Source organism: Anguilla rostrata, chromosome 13 (assembly GCF_018555375.3).
Source record: "Anguilla rostrata isolate EN2019 chromosome 13, ASM1855537v3, whole genome shotgun sequence".
Taxonomy (NCBI): domain Eukaryota; kingdom Metazoa; phylum Chordata; class Actinopteri; order Anguilliformes; family Anguillidae; genus Anguilla; species Anguilla rostrata.
This window is the reverse complement of record NC_057945.1, coordinates 10,488,147-10,511,028: the sequence shown is the minus strand read 5'-3', so window position 1 is coordinate 10,511,028 and position 22,882 is coordinate 10,488,147. Positions and strand designations below refer to the sequence as shown.

General features: G+C 46.8%; 1 protein-coding gene across 3 annotated transcripts; it reads left to right on the top strand.

Annotated features, from left to right (window-relative positions):
- Nucleotides 1–457: 457 nt before the first annotated feature.
- Nucleotides 458–20,965, top strand: st3gal8 (ST3 beta-galactoside alpha-2,3-sialyltransferase 8). Of its 3 annotated transcripts, none has more exons than XM_064305736.1 (7): nucleotides 458–577; nucleotides 11,881–13,103; nucleotides 16,312–16,505; nucleotides 16,896–17,075; nucleotides 17,328–17,373; nucleotides 17,662–17,781; nucleotides 19,076–20,965. In XM_064305736.1, the coding sequence occupies exons 2-7, from the start codon at nucleotides 12,771–12,773 to the stop codon at nucleotides 19,244–19,246; spliced, it is 1,044 nt and encodes a 347-aa protein (XP_064161806.1). In that variant the 5' UTR covers nucleotides 458–577; nucleotides 11,881–12,770; the 3' UTR covers nucleotides 19,247–20,965. The 3 variants fall into 3 exon arrangements, with proteins under 3 accessions (XP_064161806.1, XP_064161805.1, XP_064161807.1); XM_064305735.1 differs by lacking the exon at nucleotides 458–577 and adding an exon at nucleotides 3,817–4,173; XM_064305737.1 differs by lacking the exon at nucleotides 458–577 and adding an exon at nucleotides 3,818–3,984.
- Nucleotides 20,966–22,882: the final 1,917 nt, after the last annotated feature.

Genomic DNA, 22,882 nt, shown 5'->3' with positions numbered 1-22,882 from the left:
TTAAAAGTAGATCTACTGTACTGAGCATTTTTAATGAGCAGCTCTTGGCAGTCTTTTTCATTTTATTCCAGTATGTCTTCCCTGAAATGTCATATGACAAAACCAATAACTGGGTCCCACCCATGGACTATGATAAAATATCATGTCAATATTATGCTTGTGGTATTTACTGATATATAGTAACGGATCAATTGTACTTTTGAAATGAATCATAGTCACATATAAAAAATAATGTACACAGAACTGATGGGAACTCTGTATTGACTCACTGTATCAACTGTAAGCCTATTTACATCCGTTATTTTGGAAACGACATTTCCAAATTCCTAAAGCAAGTTTCAGCAAGGCTCAAGTAGATGAAAAACTGAAGAAAAGAAAGAACAGTAATTCTGTGCTCCACCTCTTACTCCAAACCCCCCCCCCCTCACTTACACTGACATGCCCCCTCACGTCATAATCTAAACCATCTTGTGCAGATTACTTTGTGCAGCACAGCAGCCCAGAGAGGAGGGCATGTACATGCTGAAGGCAGAACCTGCCATCGGAGGATCCCTTCTGCTTCTCAGCCGACAACAAGGTGTGGGCAAATTCCCTTCTCTTTGTTTTTGTTTTTTGTCTGTATGTCCTTTAATTTAATTCATCTCTCTCTCTCCCTCTCTCTCTCTCACCCCTTTCTCTCTCTCCCCCCTTTCTCTCTCTCTCCCTCTCTCTTTCTCCCCCCTCTCTCCCTCTCCCACCTTTCTCTCTCTCCCCCTCTCCCCCCTTCTCTCTCTCTCCCCCCTCTCTCTCTCTTTCTTTGGCTGAGACTTTTGCTGAGATTTCATTCTTGAGCAGGGAGGGGAGAGTAGTCTTTTGTTGTTGTTTTCTTTTTGGCCTTGACCTAAACTTATGTCAACTGATGCTGGTTCACCCAAGATCTCCACACATTGTGTATATCTGCTTGAAACATTACATGTACAATTAACTTAGTCTTACATTATTTACGATATATTCTACTATGACAACAGGTAGTGTAGTTTAAAAAAAATACACATAGCCCTTTCACCAAAAGTTAGAAACAAAGGTTTTAAGCTTTGACATGTTGTACTGTAAGTAGCCTTCACGTCAGAGACACTAAGCCTCAATCCATAAAAGTCAAACTCGTTGATACATCTGTGTATAATAGGTACCTAGTTATTCAGAGAGAAACTGTTTGATATATATAAAATACAATTTTTAATAGCTGGAGGCAAATCACCAATATAATTTTCATGATCTTTCACTTCTTCAGTACACTCTGCTTCCATTTGTAACACTTCATGTTTCCTATAAGAAAACAAATAGCTTTGTTTCTCCTGTTATTCTTCAGTTGATAAAAAAGTACGTAAAATTCATTTTATGCTATCTAAAGTTGTCCACAGTTTGTACAACTGACTTAGCTATTTTCAATTTTTGATACGTTGAACAAGAATATGAATATTCAGGCAGGACTGCAATGAAAATTGAGAACTCGTTTGATCCCTTTGCCTAGATAAGGGTATTTCCTGCTTCTTTTGAGAGTGACGCCGAGGTGAGGAATGTGTGTGTAAAAGAGATGAGAACCTATGTTGTTTTTGGGAAAGCTTGTAGACCTTGCATCGTTGTTCCCAAAAATGATGCTTTGGTTTGGTGCCCGCTAAGAAATGGCATGGAATATTCTGGTTCCGCGTAGTACCCCATCTAATTTCAGGTCAGTGTGGGTCTACATTCCAAACATGATGTGTCAAGAAAAAGTTATGCGCTAAAACTGGAATGAAAAGCTTTAAAAGAATGTTAAAGACCAAGCCAAGCTGTTTATTATCTTCCTGGCCTGGCCTAATTTTTCTTTTTTACTTATTAAAATTGTCTTGGATTACAAAATATTATTGATTTTTGTATTATTGAATGCCCCGTGTAGTGTAGGTTTCACAGTAGACTACAAGGTTCTCGAGATTCATGCCTCACGTCCCCTACAAGGGTCAAAAATGAATTACCAGGTCTTAGGAGGATTAGTGTTATTTTTGTTTGATGGTTCTGTTTACATGAATATATATTATGGACCAACCAGTTTTCTCTAAAATAGACTTAGAGTATCTTTCATCCAATGACTCTGTGTTAACCTAATTAATTTAGAGTAAATTCAGAACGTAAAACACTGGAAATGATAAGAGCTTTTTCGCTATAAGTGGATGACTGTCTGGTTTAGCATAAACAAACCAGAAGCAGGAAGGCAGCCAAACCAGATACATCAGAATCATTAGATTCTGGTGATCTTTCCTTTCCTATGCATGCCTCGCCAGCCCCAGACCACAGAGAGCTGTCCAGAGCGTAATGTTCTTTCACTGACATACCACAGAATCCAGCAACATGATACTGCTCCAAAGAGGACTCACTATCCAATCTTTCTGAATTTAAAACAAGCTGAAAAAGGTAAAAAAAAAAAAAAACTAACAATTTTGACAAAATGCACAGAAGATGTTAAATGATTTGAACACGTTCAAATAAATGGGTTTTCTTTGGCAGCATTGGCATTATTTCACTTGAACACAATACGTAGCCTGAGGACATGAGGGATGGGGAGGAGACAGCAGGATGGGTTTATTTGGAGTTTTCCATGCAACATTTCAGCGTCAGCTTTGGAGAGGCTCGGCCATCTAGTAGGGAATCACATTTCAAGGTACTGAGCAAGCATTCATTCAAAATAGGTAAAGATTAGCTAGAGCTTCTGTGCCTGAGGTAGAATTTTCTTTTTTTCATTTCCTGAAGGAAGTGGGTTAAGACAGAACTGAAACACAGTAAATATGGCCGACCGAAGTGACAGCTCTCTGGCTTTCTTTGTACGTGATTATCAAGAAGACAAATGCTTCATGACACAGCTCATGCATTTATTTCAGAAGAAACTTTTGTTTGCAATCAATTTAAAGCAAGATTAATGAAACAGTAAATGTTTTTCATTAGACAAATCCTACTGATGGTCTGGCTTTATTTAGAATTTATTTATCTAGATTCCACCTTCAGGAGCACAGGTTCTTGCCATCGTTTAGTGGTTGTTGACATTTTCTGTAAATCTGTAATAATGGGTAAGGAACTGGTCTTGTAACTTAAAGGTTGCAGGTTTGATACCTGGGTATTGCCATTGCACCCTTGAGCAAGGTACTTACGTGTAACCTGCATTGCTTCAGTATATATCCAGCTGTATAACTGGATACAATGTAAATGCTATGTATAAAGTAGTGAAAGTCGCTCTGGATAAGAACGTCTGCTAAATGCTTGTAATGTAATGTAAAGAGAGTTACAGTGCGGCTAGTAATCAGAATAAATTTTATAACCTTCAATGAACATTTTTGCAAGACAGATTATTTGTAGTTTGTGAAATAAATAAATAAATACCAAGATGCCTAATTCTTTCTGGTGTGGAATTGTTCAAGTCATAAAAGGTCATACCGCAGGATTACCGTACAGAAAAGGACCATACTGAATTTCACTGCCGCGCCCGTTTTATTACTTCACTCCCGTTGACTTTAAACCGCCTCTCTGTGCTTAAATCTGGATCGAAATGGTGTATTAACTTTCTAGAATAAACTAGAACAAGAATAAACTTTCGCATCCACATACAGATATATAAGGATTTCGCTTCTTTAACTGCATATTTTTATAGTTTAGTTATGATAAAGGGATTAAAAACGATGGAAGCCTTAAAATTGATATTTGCAGTAATTTTGCGTTGTGTTATTTTAAAATGGCTTTATTAAGCAGGAAACAGCAGCACATCCTTGCAACGAATGGCATGCAAATAGGTGAACCGTTCGTGACGAGTCTAGGTACATCTTTAAATACATGTTTGCATTGTGTCAGAAATTAACAGACCAGAAACCAGCGAACACAAGGGAAAGGCCTTTAAAAAACAGGATACAGCAGGCTAATATTCAAATATTTAAGATGTAACGTTTACGCTTCCGGATATGTGGGCTTTCTGGCGGACACAAGGTATCTAATAAATATTTCGTTTGAATTGTACACTGGGGATTGTGCTCTTACGAGTCAGGCACACTATCAACAGACACTCAAGCCAGCATAAACGAGGAACACTCCTCCCCGACAGCATTCGCCTTACCATGCAGCACTAACTGTTCGACAACTCACGCTGCTGAAACGACGTCGTCTGATTTCCGAGATGTAAGTAGCCTACGGATACATGCTTTACAAATGTTATTAGTCAATTAGTTAGTTAAAATTGCCGAAAATGTTGGAAATCGAAATCGAAAAACGCCCAAGTTTTAACGTTGGGCTCAGTAAAATCCTTGCCCCGACCACCACGGCGTATTACGAGACTTTATTAAAGAGTTGTTTTTTATCCATAAGTAGTCTCAAACAGAGTCGCACTATGAACAAAATATGTAAATGTTTGACGGGAGAGCAGGAAAATCAATGCGTTATGCCCACTAACTTTCAGGAAACTTCAATTTCGTAAGTCATCTGGCTACTACAGGACCAATTTTAGCCTGTAAGCATTTCTTTCTAAACTTACAGGCGCTGTGAATGTAGCCTATACGATTTTGTTTGAACGCAGTTTAACTTTTCTGAACTTTGTGGAATTATGTAGCCTACCGCTGTAATACGACTAACGGCCGCGCGCGTTCTATTTCTGTATGAGGCTTGTTGCTCCTATTTAAACATCTTGTAGGGTAGCGTGCATCTCGGGGTAAGCGAGATAGTCTGGAGGAACAGCTCACAGGGAGTGCCATGATTAGCCTCGCTGCTTATGAATCAACTCTGTCATTCTGGGTTTTGTTGTCGGTGTTATTGCGAAAAAATGGCCACCACAATTGCTAGATGAGATCTTTAAGGCAGCCTGTTTCTGTGGATTCACATTTTATGTGGGCTGTCAGACAAGTCCTCGTTGCAATTTCAGCTATGAGGAACTGCGACAGATGTGCATTCAACCTATACACTAGGCTAGTGTGTGCAATTAAGCCACAGTTAAGATCTTCTGTCAACTAAGACTATTTATTAGCCAATCCTATTAGCTTGACATTTAATTCTTATGTTTGTAGATGTCTTCGAGGTCTGCTTTTACCTGCCACAGAGCTGGCCAGCTTAACTGCCTTAGCTGGTACTTTGGTGTATGCTGTCAGCATGGGAAACAAGTCCCAAACCAACTTTGCTGAGGAACAAAGATCAGTTGGCTTATTTTAATAAGGCACTAGACTTCGCTTGTAGTCACTCATAGCTAAAAAATGATTTACATTTTTCATTTACATGTGTTCTAGGGCAAATGTCTATTTAAGAATATATTTGTAGGTGGTGGCGAGGTTGTGCATGTCTGTACTAGTTAGCTCAGCAAGAAACTATTTCTTTAGATTCCAAGCTCTGTGGGACTGTATAACAAGTGACCATATGTGAGTTTCGAAAGGTTTTTTGTTGTTTAAGACCCTCCCACACATATTTATGAATTCATACAAACAATTTATCAAAGCTTCCATAGGCCTACTAATTGTTCATGTTAAAAGAGTAATTTTTAAAAATCATATTGATGCCTTAATTGTGTGCAGAAGTACTGTCTCCCCCAAAGGTGGTAGGTGCAACGATCAGTGGCTGGGTTGCTATATAACGAGCAGTAACTTTCAGCAAACATTAGCTCTGGTTAATAAATTCTTCAGAACGTTGTAGCATGATGATAAGGGCTTTGGTGGCCTTCAGTGGATTTTAACATTATACACAAGTTGATTTTATATGCCCTGGGCAATCCAGCAGTTACAACCAGAATGTTCATCAATGTATTAATAGTTTAAGTAGAATATATTTTTAGAGTAGGGGTATAGGTACGTGATGTGTGATTTTTAATGAAATTAGTTATGCTTTTCCCATTTCAGTGCTGATAAGATGTTAACGCCTGCCTGCACTGATATGTGCTTTTTGTTCTTGTTGTTCATGTATAGTTTAAATTTATATGCTTTAGTCAGAGACGGCTTATCCTTTCTTTGTAAACGAAAAATATTTTGTTATGTTTGAAAGACATTTTTAGCCACCAGGGAGAGATCAACCAGAAAATGTTCTATATTTCCACCATTGAAGGATTGTTCTCTGCCAATAAACTGTTATTTTAGATTTGACAATATTATTGGTGTTTAACACAACGAGCATCTTGGTTGTTTCCACATGCTTAATTATTTGAAATTCAGTAATTAGATGCATTTTTATCGGACAGAAATTGGTCTCTTCCTGCTCAGGCTGCATTAAACTGGCTCACTTATGGAGTTTGAACATTATGGAATTACAGTGATGGAACCTTCAGCTCAACAATAGCAGGGACAGAACCTAGCATGGCGTGGTAATAATAAATCTGACGAGAAAACTTCACCAAGCGTCTTCTGTCTTCGAACATAACAAACAGAAACTTCACTCAGCTCCCGTTAAATTTCAAAAGTCCCGTTTCCATTTATGAGTCATTCCATGAGAAATGGTCTAGGGCATCAGGCCGGTTCCTGAGAATCCCGTAATTGTTATTACATACATTCCTTACCTATCTGTAAAGACTCAAACTGCAGCTAGAGCTCTGAATTCCAAATAGTTATTGAGGAATGTGATGAGTGTGCTTTTTACTTTTTCATTTGAACATTGTTGTTGCTCTAATTGTCATTCCTATTACCTTCATATTTGGGGACAAAGTTATACTCACCCTGGTTGAATTTTGATGGAGAGACAATTATTTTTGTGTTCCGTCTTGTCTGTTTTGTGCTCTAGCGCACAGGGTTTTCCAGTTTTAACTTAATGGAAATATTCTGCGGCATTCTTGTATACCAGTGTTGAGCACTCGTACAGAATTAAACCTGCAAACTTGCTTAACTGACACGTACCTGATGGCCCTGAAATGCAGGCAAATTCGCAAGTCAAAAGCGCGCATTAATGACTTCAGCATCTTATTCCTCTAGAATGTCTTTGCGATAGCTGAAGACGGGAGTTTGCTGCTTTCTTACAGAGGGGGAGCAGGTTTCAGCAGCTGGTTCACATTCAGCGGACCTGTCAGGCATCTGGGGGGAGGGTGGTGGATTGGAGATCACAGTTGGGGGCGGGTGGGCGGGCGGGAGGTCAGGGGAGTTGGGTGGGTGGCTTGGGGGCTGGGCAGGAACAACATGTTTTCCTTTCGTTTGTTGGGGGTCTGTTGCGTGTGGCTGTGGCTCTGTCTCCGGGGGCCCCTTGCGCCCTGCTGCTCTCGAACGCTGGGAGGGAGAGCGCGCGGGCGCGGACATGCTGGAGCGGGGCTCCGCCACGCCGCCTCCCGCTCGCTGGAGCGGGCCGCGGGGGGCGCTCACGCCTTTTCTTTTCCCCCCATGGAAAAAAGAATGAGCCGCGTATTGTTCTGTCCAGAGTTTATCCTCTTAATCCGCCACATTAAGCTTCACTCCCAAGTTCCGTCAGTCTTTGTGCTGCCGCCCTCAGTGTTTCTCCTGGAAACGTTTTGTTGTTGGGTGGATGGGATGGGGGGGCGGGGGAGGGCCTTGGTGGTGGTTATCTTACTGGCGGACGGCATACATTTCACTGCGACAATTCTTGAAGGACCGCTTGGTGCTGCGCACGAGTAGTCTCGTCCCAAACTAACGGTGACGCCAGCCCTTCGTGCTGCTCAGGACAAAGATGGGTGAAATTTAGAAACGGCGGTAAATCCAGGTCTTTGCGCAGCTGTGCGCACGCTCCGCTTACCGGGCGCTGAAGCACCAGTTGCCGCCTCCAAGCACCGGATGTTCGGGCCGTCGAAGCCACGCTCTTTATTAGCAGCACTGCTGCTACCGCTAGCATCTCCCTATCGCTGCTGCTTTCGTCCGAGTATTACATTTACATTACATTACAGGCATTTGGCAGACGCTCTTATCCAGAGCGACGTACAACAAAGTGTATAACCATAACCAGGAACAAGTAGCGAAACCCTAGAGAGAAGTACCGTCCAAGTACAGGACAACCGCATGTTCAATTGGACCCTGTGGTTAAACTGATTAACGCTAACAACGAGAACGGCAACAACGCAATCTATGGAAAAATAAAAATAAATAAAAATACAAGTAGTCGTTAAGACAGTTGGTGCGCCTAAGTCACCTATGAAACAGCTACCTAGTTACAACCCTATTGCAACAAACAAGGAAATTACTGCGGACAAGGAGGTGGATAAAATCGTTGCTGTTGTAACCGCAAGAAAGGTTTCATCTCGTTGCTTTTATGAATGTGAATGCGGTCAGTTTTAGAGCGTTGCAAACCGTGAATTTTGCGATGAGCTGGCAGTCCCAGCTTGCAGCGTCGCAGGTCTTTGGTCTGAACTAGTCTTTAAATTGCGTGGAATGTGAAGCAGTCAGGGAATTAAAAACAACAGTTTCAGCCATCTACCTCGCTCTGGTGTGACATCAAAGCTGCGAACAGCAACAATCGTCTCCTGGACGGGTTTACGATGATATAAAGTCTCATTTTGTGAACAAAAATGAAGCATCGCGTAGTTCTGGCAGGCCACGAGAGTCAAGCGCTCCGGCCGAATCAGCTGATGGCTCAGCTGAGTGATGTTCGCCTATCAGTAAATTCACTTAACAGGGCGGTCTACTTAAACAGCCTCCCTCTACTCATTCGGCTGCTCCTCCTGCACGCAAGCTTGCTGCACGTTGCTTTGTAAATCCCCTCCACCACCCCAGCTCCATCCCTATGCGTCAAGAATTTGCATTTCTCCATCCCTATGCGTTAAGAACTTGCTTTGCTGCTGGATCTGTTCTGTGTGTACCCCTCTAGGGGGGTTTGGCTGCTGGCCTTATCCACGCGGGCTGCGTGGTTTGGCGGGAGAGCTCCAGAACAGAGCCATACCGCCAAACATAACGGTATTGCCTTTATTGTCAATAAAGATCTACTTTGATGACAGTGGTCCTGACAGAATTAACAATCGGAGAGATACAGAATATTCTCTGGAAAACCGAAAATTCTATGCCGCAGGTAAGAGAACTTTTGCCACACGTAGGTGTTTTCATTTTGAGCCTCATTTGCGGGGTGAGGGGCAGAGACGGCTCGGCGATGAGTGGCCAATGCTGAAATAAACAACTACATGCAGAGAAACTTATTGGGCGGGGGCAAATATATTTGGCTGCCTAAGTAAAGTAAATGTGTGGGAAACACGGTACCCACAGAGGAAAGATTGAATTTGTGGCTAGAACACTATTAGTGAAGGTTGTCAATTGATAAAACAAACGTTACTTGCTCCTACGTAATTTGATCAGGCGCACTGTTTGTGGGGAATACACCTGTGACACTGCTCGCATCTGATAGGGAAGTGGAACGGAAAAATGGGCTGTGCGTGCTTAACCCACTTATAATGAAAAGGGTGTGTGTGGGTGTGAGTGTGTGTGCCCGTGTGTGCGTGTGTGTATGTGTGTATATGTGTGTGTCTGTGTGTGTCTGTGTTTGTAGGTGTGTGTGCGTGCACGTATGTGTGTGTATCTGTGTGTGTGTCTATCTGTGTGTGTGTGTATGTGTGTGTGTGTGTGTGTGTGTGTGTGTGTATATGCGTGTGTGTGTGTGTATCTGTGTGTGTGTGGCTGTGTGCATAGCTTCTGGTTTCTGGTTTCTGTAACGTGAGACAGAGAAGTGCTGCAGGCGTTGCGTTTGCCCTCTGCTGAGCTACAGCTGCCATCTCCCAGCGCCAGGGCCAGCGCCACAGTGCCCGAACCTGCCATTCAGAGGCCTGCTGGCGCTGTGTCAGTCTGCCCAGGCGCTCTGCAGGCCCGGCCCGCTGATTTAGGATACTGTGTATTGATCTGGCTGTGTGGGGGGGGGGGGGTGCTGACGGAGTACAGAGCGCTGGGCACGGTCGGCGTCACAGCTGCGTTCAGATGGCGGCCCGACCAGCGACTGGCACGGGCGCCTGACCGTCAGCCAAAGCCTGGGAGCTCTCCCCGTTTGACCCTCACCCCCCCCCCCCCCCACACCCACACCAGCACCCTCTCTACCCCACCTCCTTCTGCACCCCACCCCCCACCACACCAGCACCCTCTCTACCCCACCCCTTCCCTCCTCTCCCCCCACTACCCCTCTCCCAGCCCCCCCCCCTCCTCCCTGCCAGCTGGTCTCCTTCTCGCAGTCCCCCTCTCTCAGTGCAAGGCTGTGGCTGCGGTTTCTGCTGCGCTCTCGTCCTCTCTCTCTCTTTTTTTCTCTCCCCCTCCCTCTGTCCATCTCTCTCTCTCACTCTTTCCCTCTTATTCTCTCTCCCTCCCTCTCTGTTGCTCTCTCGCTCGCTCCCCCGTTCCCCACACTCTTCCGTTTGCCAGTAAGCACGCGGTCCCTAACCCGGTCTCCCTCCAGAAGCAGCAGCTGGCCGCTAGCGCCGTTAGCGCCGTTAGCACTGTTAGCGGCGTTAGCGCCGCACACAGCCAGCGAGCCCGCGGCTCTCCTTCCTGCTGCCCGAGAGCGCCCGGGGTTATTGATTTAAGCCCGGGCCGGGAGCGGAGGGAACGGGGCACGCTCACATCCGTCAGTCTGGGACCGCTATAGAGCAGCTTCCCGGCCGCCGGGCTCGGGGGACGCTCCCACGCGGTCCGCGTGAATGCAGGCTCCGCCCCCCCCCTCGCCGCCTCCTACCGCGCATGACGCAAACCCCCCCCCAAACCGGGGATTCCAGGGAGCCCGCGAGCCAACAGTTGCTCCAGTTTTTCTCCTCCGCCACGGATTACCGCCGGTGAAGACGGACACCCCCCCCCCCCTCCTCCCTCCGCACGCTGGGTAACAGCGACATCATTTCCTCTCTTTCCTGTTGCAGCGGCTCTGTGAGTTATTGGACAGGCAAGTTCTTAAATGAGGGGAAACTAGCTTTGAAGCAAGTCAAAGGGTGTAATGATGTTGCCTGCATTATTAATAAACGTGATATTTATACCCGTTTGCCAGAAACGCCGTTTCGGTATGCAGTACACTTCAACCAGGAAGCGTTTGCACTTCAACTGTAACAACTTCGATACCCAGTGATTGACGTTTCATCAGCACTGTGAGCAGGTGATAAGTTTCTTGCAAGATGGAGGAATCTAGTGGGCGAAGCTCTTACTCGCGGGTAGGCGGATGCAGGAAAACGGACAGGAGGCTGGGGGTGTGCGATTTTTGGGGAACTGGGGTCCCCAGCAGCCGTTGTGGACGTCGCTTTGTCTCTCCCTCCGGCTGGGTGTTTAACCGGCCCAAGAGCAGCGGCACACAACGTCTCTGCCGCGCAGAATGACTCAGGCGCCGGAGAGCCACACGACTTCCTCTGTCTGGAGCCTGGATGCGTATTTATTTACCGTCTGTGCAGAGTAATGATTATGCCTGTGTGTTTTTCCCTGAATCCCATAAAAGGCAGGCAGTGTGCCAGCACGAGATGGTAATAAGTCATCCTGTTTTCTTTCTTTCTGCCGTTACTCCTACTCCTCTTTCCTGAGGAGTGAGGGTGGAGTAAGGCTGGTGTAAGTGAGGGTGAAGGACAGCTGGAGTAAGTGAGAGTGGATTAAGGCTGGAGTAAGTGAAGGTGAATTAAGATAGGAGTAAGTGAGGGTGGAGTAAGGCTGGAGTAAGAGAGGGTGGAGTAAGGTTGTGGAGTAAGTGAAGGTGAATTAAGATAGGAGTAAGTGAGGGTGGAGTAAGGCTGGAGTAAGTGAGGGTGGAGTAAGGCTGGAGTAAGTGAAGGTGAATTAAGATAGGAGTGAGAGGGTGTAGTAGGGTTGGAGTAAGTGAGGGTGGAGTAAGGCTGGAGTAAGTGAAGGTGAATTAAGATAGGAGTGAGAGGGTGTAGTAGGGCTGGAGTAAGTGAGAAGTGAATTCACTGAGCAGTTGAGCTGTCTGATCGGCTCACAGCAGGACACCGCAGTGATGTGCTTTTTTGTGTGTGTTTCTCTTCAGGAGGGAGGGAGCTGTACGGAGCGGCGTCATGAAGAGTCGGAGACGCGGGGAGGTCTAGCGCCTGAACCCGGCAGCCGCCAGGAAGCCGAGAGCCAGGGAGACCGGTTTAGCGCCTTTTCGTTTCCCGGACAACTGTCGCGAGCGCGCCGATGCGACGCGCAGGCGGGGTCTGTGACCGCGACCCTTTCGCCCTCCCTCGGTCCCGCGACCGCACCGTCCCCGTGGGCCTCCGCGCCCGAATAGGACACCGCCACGCCAGGACCACGTTCGCAACCACGGCCTCTTACGCTCAGACCACGGTCCTTCACGCTCAAACCACGGTCTTTTACGCTCAAACCAAACTCAGGTAGCTGTCGTCTTTTTACCACATATTTATTTATTTTTTAAACTTTGAGGTAACTTTGAGCTTGCGGACGTCGGTCAATCCGGGACTGTTTTAAAAAAATAAACAAGCTTCCCGGGTGCTTTCCTCTCATAATCCCATCTAACGGCGACAGGAGGGGACCTGCCGTCGAAGAAGCGTCCAGGAGCCCGGCCGCGTTCTCCCCGGTAGCAACCGCTATTTCCCCGTTAGCACCCGCTATTTCCCCGTTAGCAACCGCTATTTCCCCGTTAGCACCCGCTATTTCCCCGTTAGCGACCGCTATTTCCCCGTTAGCGACCGCTATTTCCCCGTTAGCATCCGCTATTTCCCCGTTAGCACCCGCTATTTCCCCGTTAGCGACCGCTATTTCCCCGTTAGCGACCACTATTTCCCCGTTAGCGACCGCTGTTTTCCCGTTAGCGACCGCTATTTCCCCGTTAGCGACCGCTGTTTTCCCGTTAGCGACCGCTATTTCCCCGTTAGCGACCCGCGTTCTCCCCGTCAGCGGCCCACGTTCCGCCCAGGCATGCAGTGCAAGCGGAAGGTGTGCCTGTGCGCGCTGCTCTGCGGGATCCTGTTCGTCACCATCGCCACGCACACGCTCCAGCGGGGCAACCTCCTCCCCCTGGCCGTGGCCGCGCTGCGCCCCTTCGCCGCCACGGCGCCTGCCGGGACTCTGGGGCGCCCGCCCCCGACCGAGGCCGCCCGGCCCGAGGAGGGCGTGGCCTGCGGCTGCCCGTCGTGCGTGGCCGACGCCGGCCGGTCCGAGTGGTTCGACCGGCACTACGACCCCCAGCAGCAGCCCGTCCTCACTGCCCAAAACGCCAGCCTCCCCCCGCTCACCCTCAAGTGGTGGCTGGTGAGTGTCCCACCACTGCCTCTGTACGGCCTCTGCTTACACACTGACACAGGCTCCACACCGACACTGACTGCTTCCACACTGATACTGATTCCACACTGACACTGACTCCACTTAGACCCCGCACAGACACTCAATCTACACTGATTCCAAACTGACTCCATACTGACACTGACTCCACTCAGACTCCACACTGACACTGACTCCACACCGACACTGACTGCTTCCACACTGATACTGATTCCACACTGACACTCAATCTACACTGATTCCAAACTGACTCCATACTGATACTGATTCCACACTGACTCCACACTGACACTGACTCCACTCAGACTCCACACTGACACTGACTGCTTCCACATTGATACTGATTCCACACTGACACTGACTCCACTCAGACTCCACACTGACACTCAATCTACACTGATTCCAAACTGATTCCATACTGATACTGATTCCACACTGACACTGACTCCACTCAGACTCCACACAGACACTCACTCTACACTGATTCCACACTGACTCCACACTGACGCTGATTCCACACAGACTCCACACTGGCACTGACTCCACAATGAATTCACACTGACTCTGACTCCACAGTTGGGATGGGCATTGGAATGATTTATCGCGCTTCAGTTCCTGAGGGAATTTTGACTGAGCACTCAAGCCCTCATTTGTGTTTGGAATGTTGCCAGTAAGGGTGTGGAGAGACAACACTATCAGTGTCTGGGGGGGGGGGGGGCGGGGGAGGGGCTGATGGCATCCGTTGACTGGGGGATGTGTCTGCTCGTCTTGCACTGTTATTTAAAGCTGCAGTACATAACTTCCTTAAGAAAGATATTATTGGACGGTCATGCTTAATCAGTATCAATCATAGAAAGGGCTGCTATGAGAGATATCCAGCACCATGCATTGTGTTTACACACTCAAATTCAGCTTTCTGGAACCAGAGTTTGTGTCAAAACAAAGTGATTTACAACGTGAACCAGTGTGTCTTTCTCTGGGCTGGGCCATTGGGTGTAATGACTTTCAAAATGTTTCCACAACGCGGCCGTCGAGAAATCTTGCCTACTTCAGCTTTAATTGCACACTTTATTTTGTGTAATATAGTACAGTTGTTTCATTTCCAGTTATTCCTCTCTTCTCTGCTGTTGTTTGCAAATATTGCTGGTTGACTTTGGGAGGAAAAGGGAGAAATGAGCAGAGATGGGCAGTGGGCCTGTGCATTAGCCCGGGCTAGGCTACCGTGGTCCTGGAGCGCCAACGATGTCTCTGGTTTTCAGAAGAATAACCAGAGCCTGAAACAGCGGATTTTTTTCCAGAACATGGTCACTTGTGCTCATTAAGCCTAATAATTAATCCAGCTATGCAGTCACAGGTTTGGATGGAACAGAAACCAGGAACATCTCTGGCATCCAGGTCCTGACATAAGACACCATTGTCAGGAAACAAACGTCGGGTAGAACCTTCAAGCCCAGCAGTTCCCAAAGCCTTTTCACCGAAGACCCCCTAAAATCACCCCCCCGCCTGGGTGAGGCCCTCCTCCCAGCTAACTCAATAAAGTGGTTAATGTTTGACGCCATTATCCACCACGCTTGGGCTGCATGCACACTAATGGGTGAAGGTTTGCCTAAATTAGCATTTTACGTTTGTGTGCATATCAGATGTGGACACAAATCTTACTTGTGTCAGGCACTCCATTTGTTACAAAACGTATATGCAATAAATTGCATTGAATTCTGACAAACGGCCTACAATTGAATGGGACCTAACTTGAGTGCCATTACCTGTATCGTTGACAACAACAACCAAAAATCTACTTCTTTGGTGTTGCAGCTGATGCTGGTATGCAAACTGTGAATCAAGGATTTTAGAAGATGAAGATGCAATGTACAAATAAATGATGGAACTAAAGCCATTCGTTCACTTTTTTAGAGTACTGTATGGTGCTTGAACAGTTCTGTTCTGTTGAGTACTCCAGCGCTCGCACCCATCCCTGGCCCTCACCGCCCCCACCTTCTACGGAGACTCTGGGCAGGCTTTGAGCTGCAGAGCCGAGGGGCCCTCGCCTCCATGACATCAGCAGGTCGCATGGGGAGCGCGCAGCTGCTAGCCGCGCTGACGTCTCTGACACGCCGTCTTCGTTTTTCTTCTCGTCGCTTCTTGGAAGGTGGAAAGTTATCAAATTTTTCGTCAATCATTTTTCGTGAATGCGTCAACAGATCCAGCTGATTGTGTGACGAGTGTAATTCTCAAATTCGGCTGCTCTGAAGCAGAACAGGAAGTGAAAAACAGGTCGCAGTAGCGGGGGAAAAGCTGCACGTACTTCCCCACATCCTATTTGTCAGCTTCAGCAAATGAGCAAAAACTTACCCGTGTCCTATTTAGAAGCTTTAGCGAATCCTACAAAATGGAAAAAATTACCTATAAAAATGACCTTTGTATATGAAACTGAGGAAACAAAGTGTTTTATAAACAGTTTTCATTTGCTGTTGTTTTTCAGTAAAATCCCTTTCCCCCTACCCTTAATGCCTGGAGGGGGGGAGAGGTGCTCTGCAGACATCATCGAAGCCCCGTATCTCTGAGGACAAACATCTGGAAAAATTGCCGTTGCGTTTGGGGGGAAAAAATGGCCTCCCTTATCACACTTGTAAGCCAAAGGCTGTAAAACCGCATGAGTTAAAGCTGTTGTACCGAGTCACCGATTCCATGACTGCTGACTGTCAATGCAATTACGTTCAAAAAAACAGAAGGGAAAAAACCTCCCTAGGGTGTGGATGTGGAAATTTAGGTACAGTAAGCTTCTCTCCAGCAGAGAAGTTTTAATTTAACCGAATTAGAGTCTTTGGACGGTAATGAAGTTTTGGAAGGCAACCATGGTATAAGCTTGACTTGACTTGTAACAGACACCCAGCTTGTCACTAAATACAAAGGTACACATACTTTATAGCAGAGCCTTTGTTGGAGAGTCCGAGAGTTCGTAAAAAGATAAAAACGAATGCCAGCCAGGTCGTAAAGAGGGCGGATGTCTGTCCCAAGGCCGGCTTGGCCCCGGAGACCCTGGAATGAGTTTTGTTTTGGCTGCGGCTCTACCGGGAAGCGCGAGAGGCCCTTGCGTGCCAGGCCAGTGGCACCCTCTGGAGAGGGAGGAGCTCCACGCCTGGGTCTCTGGCTTGAGCGGCGGGTCCACTCTGTGTTCCAGGGTCTCCAGCGGTCTGCGGGGGAGCCGAAGACGGAGGAGGTGATCCAGAAAATGTTCCAGGTCATCTCCAGCCCCTTGCCAGACTGGAAGCCCCAGAAGACTCGGTGCAGGAAGTGTGCCGTGGTGGGAAACTCAGGGAACCTGCTGGGCTCGAAGCATGGCCCGCTGATCGACTCCCACACCAGTGTGATTAGGTATGTGTGACCATGACCAATCAGGGCACTGGTCAGTGGCATTAACCAATCAGGGCACTGGTCAGTATTATTAACCAATCAGGGCACAGGTCAGTATTATTAACCAATCAGGGCACAGGTCAGTGTTATTAACCAGTCAGGGCACTGGTCAGTATTATTAACCAATCAGGGCACAGGTCAGTGTTATTAACCAATCAGGGCACTGGTCAGTATTATTAACCAATCAGGGCACAGGTCAGTGTTCTTAACCAATCAGGGCACTGGTCAGTGTTATTAACCAATCAGGGCACTGGTCAGTATTATTAACCAATCAGGGCACTGGTCAGTGTTATTAACTGAGCACGGCATAGATCAGTGTCGTTAACCCACAAGCTGCGCCCTCTCTTGCAGGATGAACAAAGCCACTACCTCGGGGTTCGAGGAGGACGTGGGGAACAGGACCACGCACCACCTGATTTACCCAGAGAGCGCGGTGGACCTGCGGCCTGGCGTGCACCTCGTCCTCCTGCCCTTCAAACTGCGGGACCTGCAGTGGGTGGCCAGCGCCCTGACCACCGGGGAGATAAAGACGTGAGTCTGAAACCCCCCCCCCCCCCATCCCCCCCGCCGTACTGAGATCTGCATGCTTCTCTGTGCTTCTGCACACTTACTGCAGGTCTTGCGCTGACATACTTTCACATTCTCGCATACTTTCACATTGATGCGCTTTCTCAGAAGCGCCCACCTTCTCATTCTCCTGCGTTCCCATGCGTTCACTTGCCTTACTCTGGACTGTGACCCTGTGACCCGTAACGTACAGTGATCTCCTTCTCTTCTCACCAGAACGTACATGAGAGTGAAAGCGCGCATCCAGGCCGATAAAGACAAGGTAACATCAATGCGTAATTCATTCATTTAGCACTATCCAAAGCACTTTACAGTTGATGTCTCTCATTCACCCATTCGCACACACACTCACACACCAACGGTGAAAGGCTGCCATGCAAGGTACCAGTCAGCTCGTTGGGACCAATTAATGGTTAGGTGTCTTGCTCAGGGGCACTTCAACACTCCCAGGGCGGGGGATCGAACCGGCAACCCTCCAGACAAACCGCTCTTACCTCCTGAGCTATGTTTCCCTGGCCGCACGCTGATGCTCTGATACCGACTCCCGCAGGTGATCGTGGTGAACCCGACCTTCTTCAAATACACCCACGACAGGTGGACGGAGCGCCACGGCAGGTACCCGTCCACCGGAATGCTGGCCATCGTCTTCTCCCTGCACGTCTGCGACGAGGTGGGTGGTCACGTTACATTACATTACTTATTTGGTAGACGCTTTTATCCAAAGCGACGTACAAAAAGTGCATTTCATGGTCATGGACAACTACTAAAACACAGATTCAGTAAGGTACAATACTTATTTTGTACAGATATTTCTAGCCAAAAACAGTTTAGTTCACACAGTGAACACTATTCAGACCTAACCTCTGCAAAGCCAACTAGGCAGAAGAATAAGCTACAGTATTAGGACAAATACAGATTACCAAAAAGTGCTGGGATGGGGCAACATGTAACAAGTGTCATGAAAAAGGGTGGGGGGGGATTTAGGGTGAGATATACAGCGTGGTGGTGGTTAGTCTAGGTATAGTCTCAAGAGATGAGTCTTCAGGCCACGGCGGAAGATGGGTAGTGAGGGGGAGGTTCGGAGAGGGACGGGGAGTTCGTTCCACCGCTGGGTCACGTGACCGCGCGAGCACGCGTCCGCCGTGTCTGTGAGAACACGGTGCGGACGGCTCGTGTTCACCACGGGCGGCGCTGGCAGCGTCTTATCCCAGAGTGCACTTCCAGCAGCTTCAGGGCATGCCATGCATTGTGGTGACTGATGGCAGATGACCTCACTTTGTGGGGACTTACCCAATCCTCCTCCTCCTCTGACGGCGTGACCTCGCCTCACAGGATATTGTATCAGCTGCCCACAGAAAGGCTAGGCATGAATCATATTTATTATTATATAGTTTAAAAGAAAATATTGGTCATGTTAAATTCCAATTAATACTTTGTCATTCTTTGTTTAAAAAAATGCATTGTTAGCTGTGAATGTCTGCACTTTGCTGATTCTGTGCTACAAACATCACATTTGAGCCAAGAACAGTTTTATTTTTCCTCTGGACTGAATTCTTTTAAAAAAATTAAGTGAGTGCCCAGCTTGGCAGCAGCTGAAGTTGGAAAAATATGATACTCGCTAAAATGTGTTCCTTTAAAATTGACGTTAAAGTGTGTGTGTGTGTGTGTGTGTGTGTGTGTGTACGCAAGGTGGGGACCTTTGGTTCTCACAAAGATAGTAACACGTGTCCACACACGCACACACGCACCTTTAGCTGGGCTGTTTTAGGGTTAGGACTTAGGGTTAGGGTTAGGGTTCCAATTAGGTTAAGGTTAGGCATGTGGTGTGTGTGTGTGTGTGTGGGCGTGTGCGTGCGTGTGTGTGTGGGGGGGGTTACAGTGAATCTGGGCCTATATTAATGGGGGGGTGGGGTGCGGAGGGAAACGTATTTGCGGTAACGGCGGTGCTGTTGTTCCCTCCCCAGGTGTCTGTGTTTGGCTACGGGGCAGACCACCTGGGGAACTGGCACCACTACTGGGAGAACAACAAGCTGGCCGGGGCGTTCCGCAGGACCGGCGTGCACAACGGCGACTTCGAGATGCAGGTCATCGAGAAGCTGGCCGCCGCCGGCAAAATCAAGCTGCACAAAAGATGAGAGGAGGCGGAGCCTTAGCCGGACCGCACCTAACCGCACGCAGCCGGAAGCCATACCGCCGCCGGGCGCTAAACAAACAAACAGACCAAAGAGAGGACACCGGCGACCGGCCCTGTATGGCTGGGAGCGCCGCAGTCTCGCAGAACCAAACAAACAAACAGACAAACAAAACCGCAAAACGCTGTCCTAAGACCAAACCAATCGCTCGTGTCTCCGTTTATACTTGAGTTTTTTGTTTATTAAAAAGCCTGTGTTTTAACGGCGTGTCTCACAGACGGTTCGGGGTGCTGTCGCCACCCTGCGGCGGGGCGTACGGGGACCGGAGCGCGAGCGGGAAGTTCTATTTCTGCCCCAGTGCTTTATCCTGAACCACCGCGCCTTATCCACAGCTATCCTGCAGGAATTCGGGAGCCTCGGGGGGGGTGTTGACCCAAAACGAGGCCGCGAGCAGCTCCGCTCACTCCTGGGGGTTGGAGGCGGGGTTTGGAAGCTCGCGACCGCACGCATGCCCTGCAGCAGCTCGCACACGCATGTGCTGTGAAGCTGCGGTCACTTTAAGAGGGTCGTGGAAAATCGAGCACTTTTTAAAATGTTTTTTTTTTTTTCAGAAAGTGGAGAATTTAATCGCTATGGACTGATATACATGGAAATTCAAGCAGCTTCTTTTTTTTTTCTTTGCTAAAACTCTGCCTTCTGCTGCTTTGGTCAGAGGTGCGCATGACAAATCACTAAATCGCCACGACGACTGGGGCGGTCCGCCTGTGGCCACGTTACCTGGTGCCTTGTGCTGGATGCTTCTCTCGACAGACTGAATGTTGTACTCAATGCATGATTGGACGGGTGGGCGGCACTGAGCAGCCAATCAGGAGGTACCATCATGCAGTGCAGGGGGCCGGTTGTGAAGCCACTCAATGAGATCCGTTTCAACAAAGATATTACATATACTGACCAGGGAATATTTGTTTTAAATCCTGAGATGGTTTACCCACTATATGTGAATCATCTAATAGCTTTTACCTCCTATTTTTCCTGCAAATCAAAAGTTTTTTTTAATATTCCTTTAGTTAAGGGTGATTTAAGTGACCTAAATAGAGTATCTTTGTTGACACTGATCCAGAGTTGACTGCATGGTATAATTATGTTCGGAAATTCAGTTTCCATTCAAACTTTGAAGAGGATCTGCTTTCGGAGCACGAAAACCAGATGAGAGAGGAACTGAATTCTGAAACGCTTCTTCAGAGAAATGTGTGATTTGAGCAAACCCCATATATTTGGGGTTAGTGATGACTTGAATTCAAATCTGTCCTGTATGTGTGGGAATGAGGGATTTTTAAAAAATGTAACCAGTGTATAAAGCATGTGCGTGCATGTGTGTGTGTGTGTGTGAGAGAGAGAATTGCAACTGTTTCCATTAGCCTTAAACTGGAGACCTGTGGGGAACATGCTCTCCCTGCCTGTGCCCTGTCCTGTCCACTCCAGGAACAATTTTCCATAAAGCAAATACAGCCATTCATTATATGCAGTGAATAAAAGGAAATTTTAATTGGGTGACTGGGCTTCGATATGAACTGCATACGCTGCATTAGGTCATAGGCCCGTATTGCAGAACCATCTCTTATGCAAGTCTGTATGAGGTAACACAATGCCTGTTTCCATCTGGCTTTAACGGGGACATCTGTTCATCTCTTTTGTTTTGGAAATAAATGCATGTAACAAGTTCCTCTTGGTTTTTGCATTCTGAAGTCATTGCGGGGAGAAATAATTGGAGTGTTAATTAATGGATAAGGTACATTAATTGATAAATTAGCAGGTATTTGAATTACCCCTTGCAGGCTAAACCCCTGGAGCATTGCAGTCCTTCCTCCTCCCCCCCCCCCCCCCACACATACACATTTAGGTTATTTTGACCACTATTTTGCCACGCTGGCTCTTTTCTATGCCACAGTGCCATTAGGCAAGACTAAAATGGTGATTTGTTCTAACCTGGGGATTTCACGCTCAGCTCCTGGAAGACTGCTGCGTCCGTTGGTTTTTGAACGAATTAAGCACTTACATGCATAAACACAAGTCACTGATTGACAAGCGAGGATTAAGTAAATACGTTCATTTTCTTCCAGCAGGCAATGGCCTTGTTGAAATGTTCGGCACTCTGAACTCTGAACGCAAGTGGCACTGCGTGCTAGGAGGCAAGGAAAGGAAGCAAGGAGTTAAAAAAATAAGTGACTGGAACACACCCCAGGACTTTGCAACCCCTGGTCTGAACAGTCACATGCAACTCCAGGTGTAAGAGGGGACATTGTCATGGAGTGTGTTTAACATGCTGGGTTATCAGTAGGTCAGAAATGCAAGTTACCAATTAAAGGTGTGAGCACGAAGCCAAATCCAGTCCTGGTAATTAACCGAGTAAGTAGTGCTACTGATTGGCTAGACTGATTCTGTCTTGTCACCTGATTCGCACATAAAGGCAGGTTTGAAGTGACGGTATGTAATGAACTGTTATGAATTTTCAGAGCTCATATCTTGGGACAGAACAGAAAACTGGTAGTGTGACACTTCACTGTATAATAATTAGATAAAGGGAACCTCCTTTGGAAAAAAAAAAAACTCACTAAAAATACGGAAATGGTAACACACAGCATTTGGATCCTGTTTTTTTGGATCCTACTACTTTTTTTTTTTTTTTTTTTACAAAAAGCTGGCAGCTGGTTCTCTTATTTTGGCCCAAGTTTTTAAACGGTCACCGATTTTATTTGAAACCAAGACATTCAGTCAAATGCAGATAAGTGACTGCAAATCAGGGCCCAGGAAGGGCCACACCCAAGACCAGCCAGTGGCCCTTCGGAAGGGCAGCATTCGGAGTCTGAGCCAACAGACCCACAGTGCATTGCTCTGTAAGTACTTAGGGTGCGATAATTTCTGGCTCCCATTACGTGCTTTTGGAGGAGAGCATATTCTTGTCTGGACTGAATTCAAGTTTAACTGAGCGTTATATTTTTTATAACACCGATGGTGGAACTTGCAGCAGTATCTGCTGATATAGGCTATGCGTGACTGGATAAATCTGGAATAAGACTGAAAAAAAACAGTGAATAGCAAAAAAGTAAGCAATTTTGACAGGGGAACCAAATGAGATTCTTCCTATTAATTTTGAATGAGTTTTCTTTTTTTAACCCAGCGAAGGTTCCCTTTATGAAGCTACAGTAGGGCAGACCGGCATCTGAATGGCACGCCTATGGGGCTGCTTCATGAAATGGGGAATATCTCACGATGGACAATAAATTAAGATACCACCATTTCCTCAGTGTAGTATAATCTAATCTGATATAACATTAAAACAAATTCGGTATCAAATTCTTTGGAGCACTGGAATTGTTCCAGTCAACTCCCTCGTTGTAGTAATAACACTACTAAACAGCTAAACAGCATTATGGTACGCATCGTCATATCACAGGTTTTGAGAAGGGGGTCGAAGACACGAATGTAACAAAACCGAGATGCCTTCATGTTGCGTTCATATCACTTTAATATGTATAACAACATTCATAATAATAATAATAATATAAACAAACATACATTGGGAAGTTCCATGTTTTACAGCCAGCCCATATAAAACAAAAATAAAATATTAATCATTTA

Coding starts and splice junctions, on each gene's coding strand:
- st3gal8 (XM_064305736.1), top strand. CDS start 12,771: ATGCAGTGCAAGCGGAAGGTGTGCCTGTGCGCGCTGCTCTGCGGGATC. Junction 16,506..16,895: donor TCCCACACCAGTGTGATTAG/GTATGTGTGACC, acceptor CCTCTCTTGCAG/GATGAACAAAGCCACTACCT. Junction 17,076..17,327: donor ACCACCGGGGAGATAAAGAC/GTGAGTCTGAAA, acceptor TCTTCTCACCAG/AACGTACATGAGAGTGAAAG.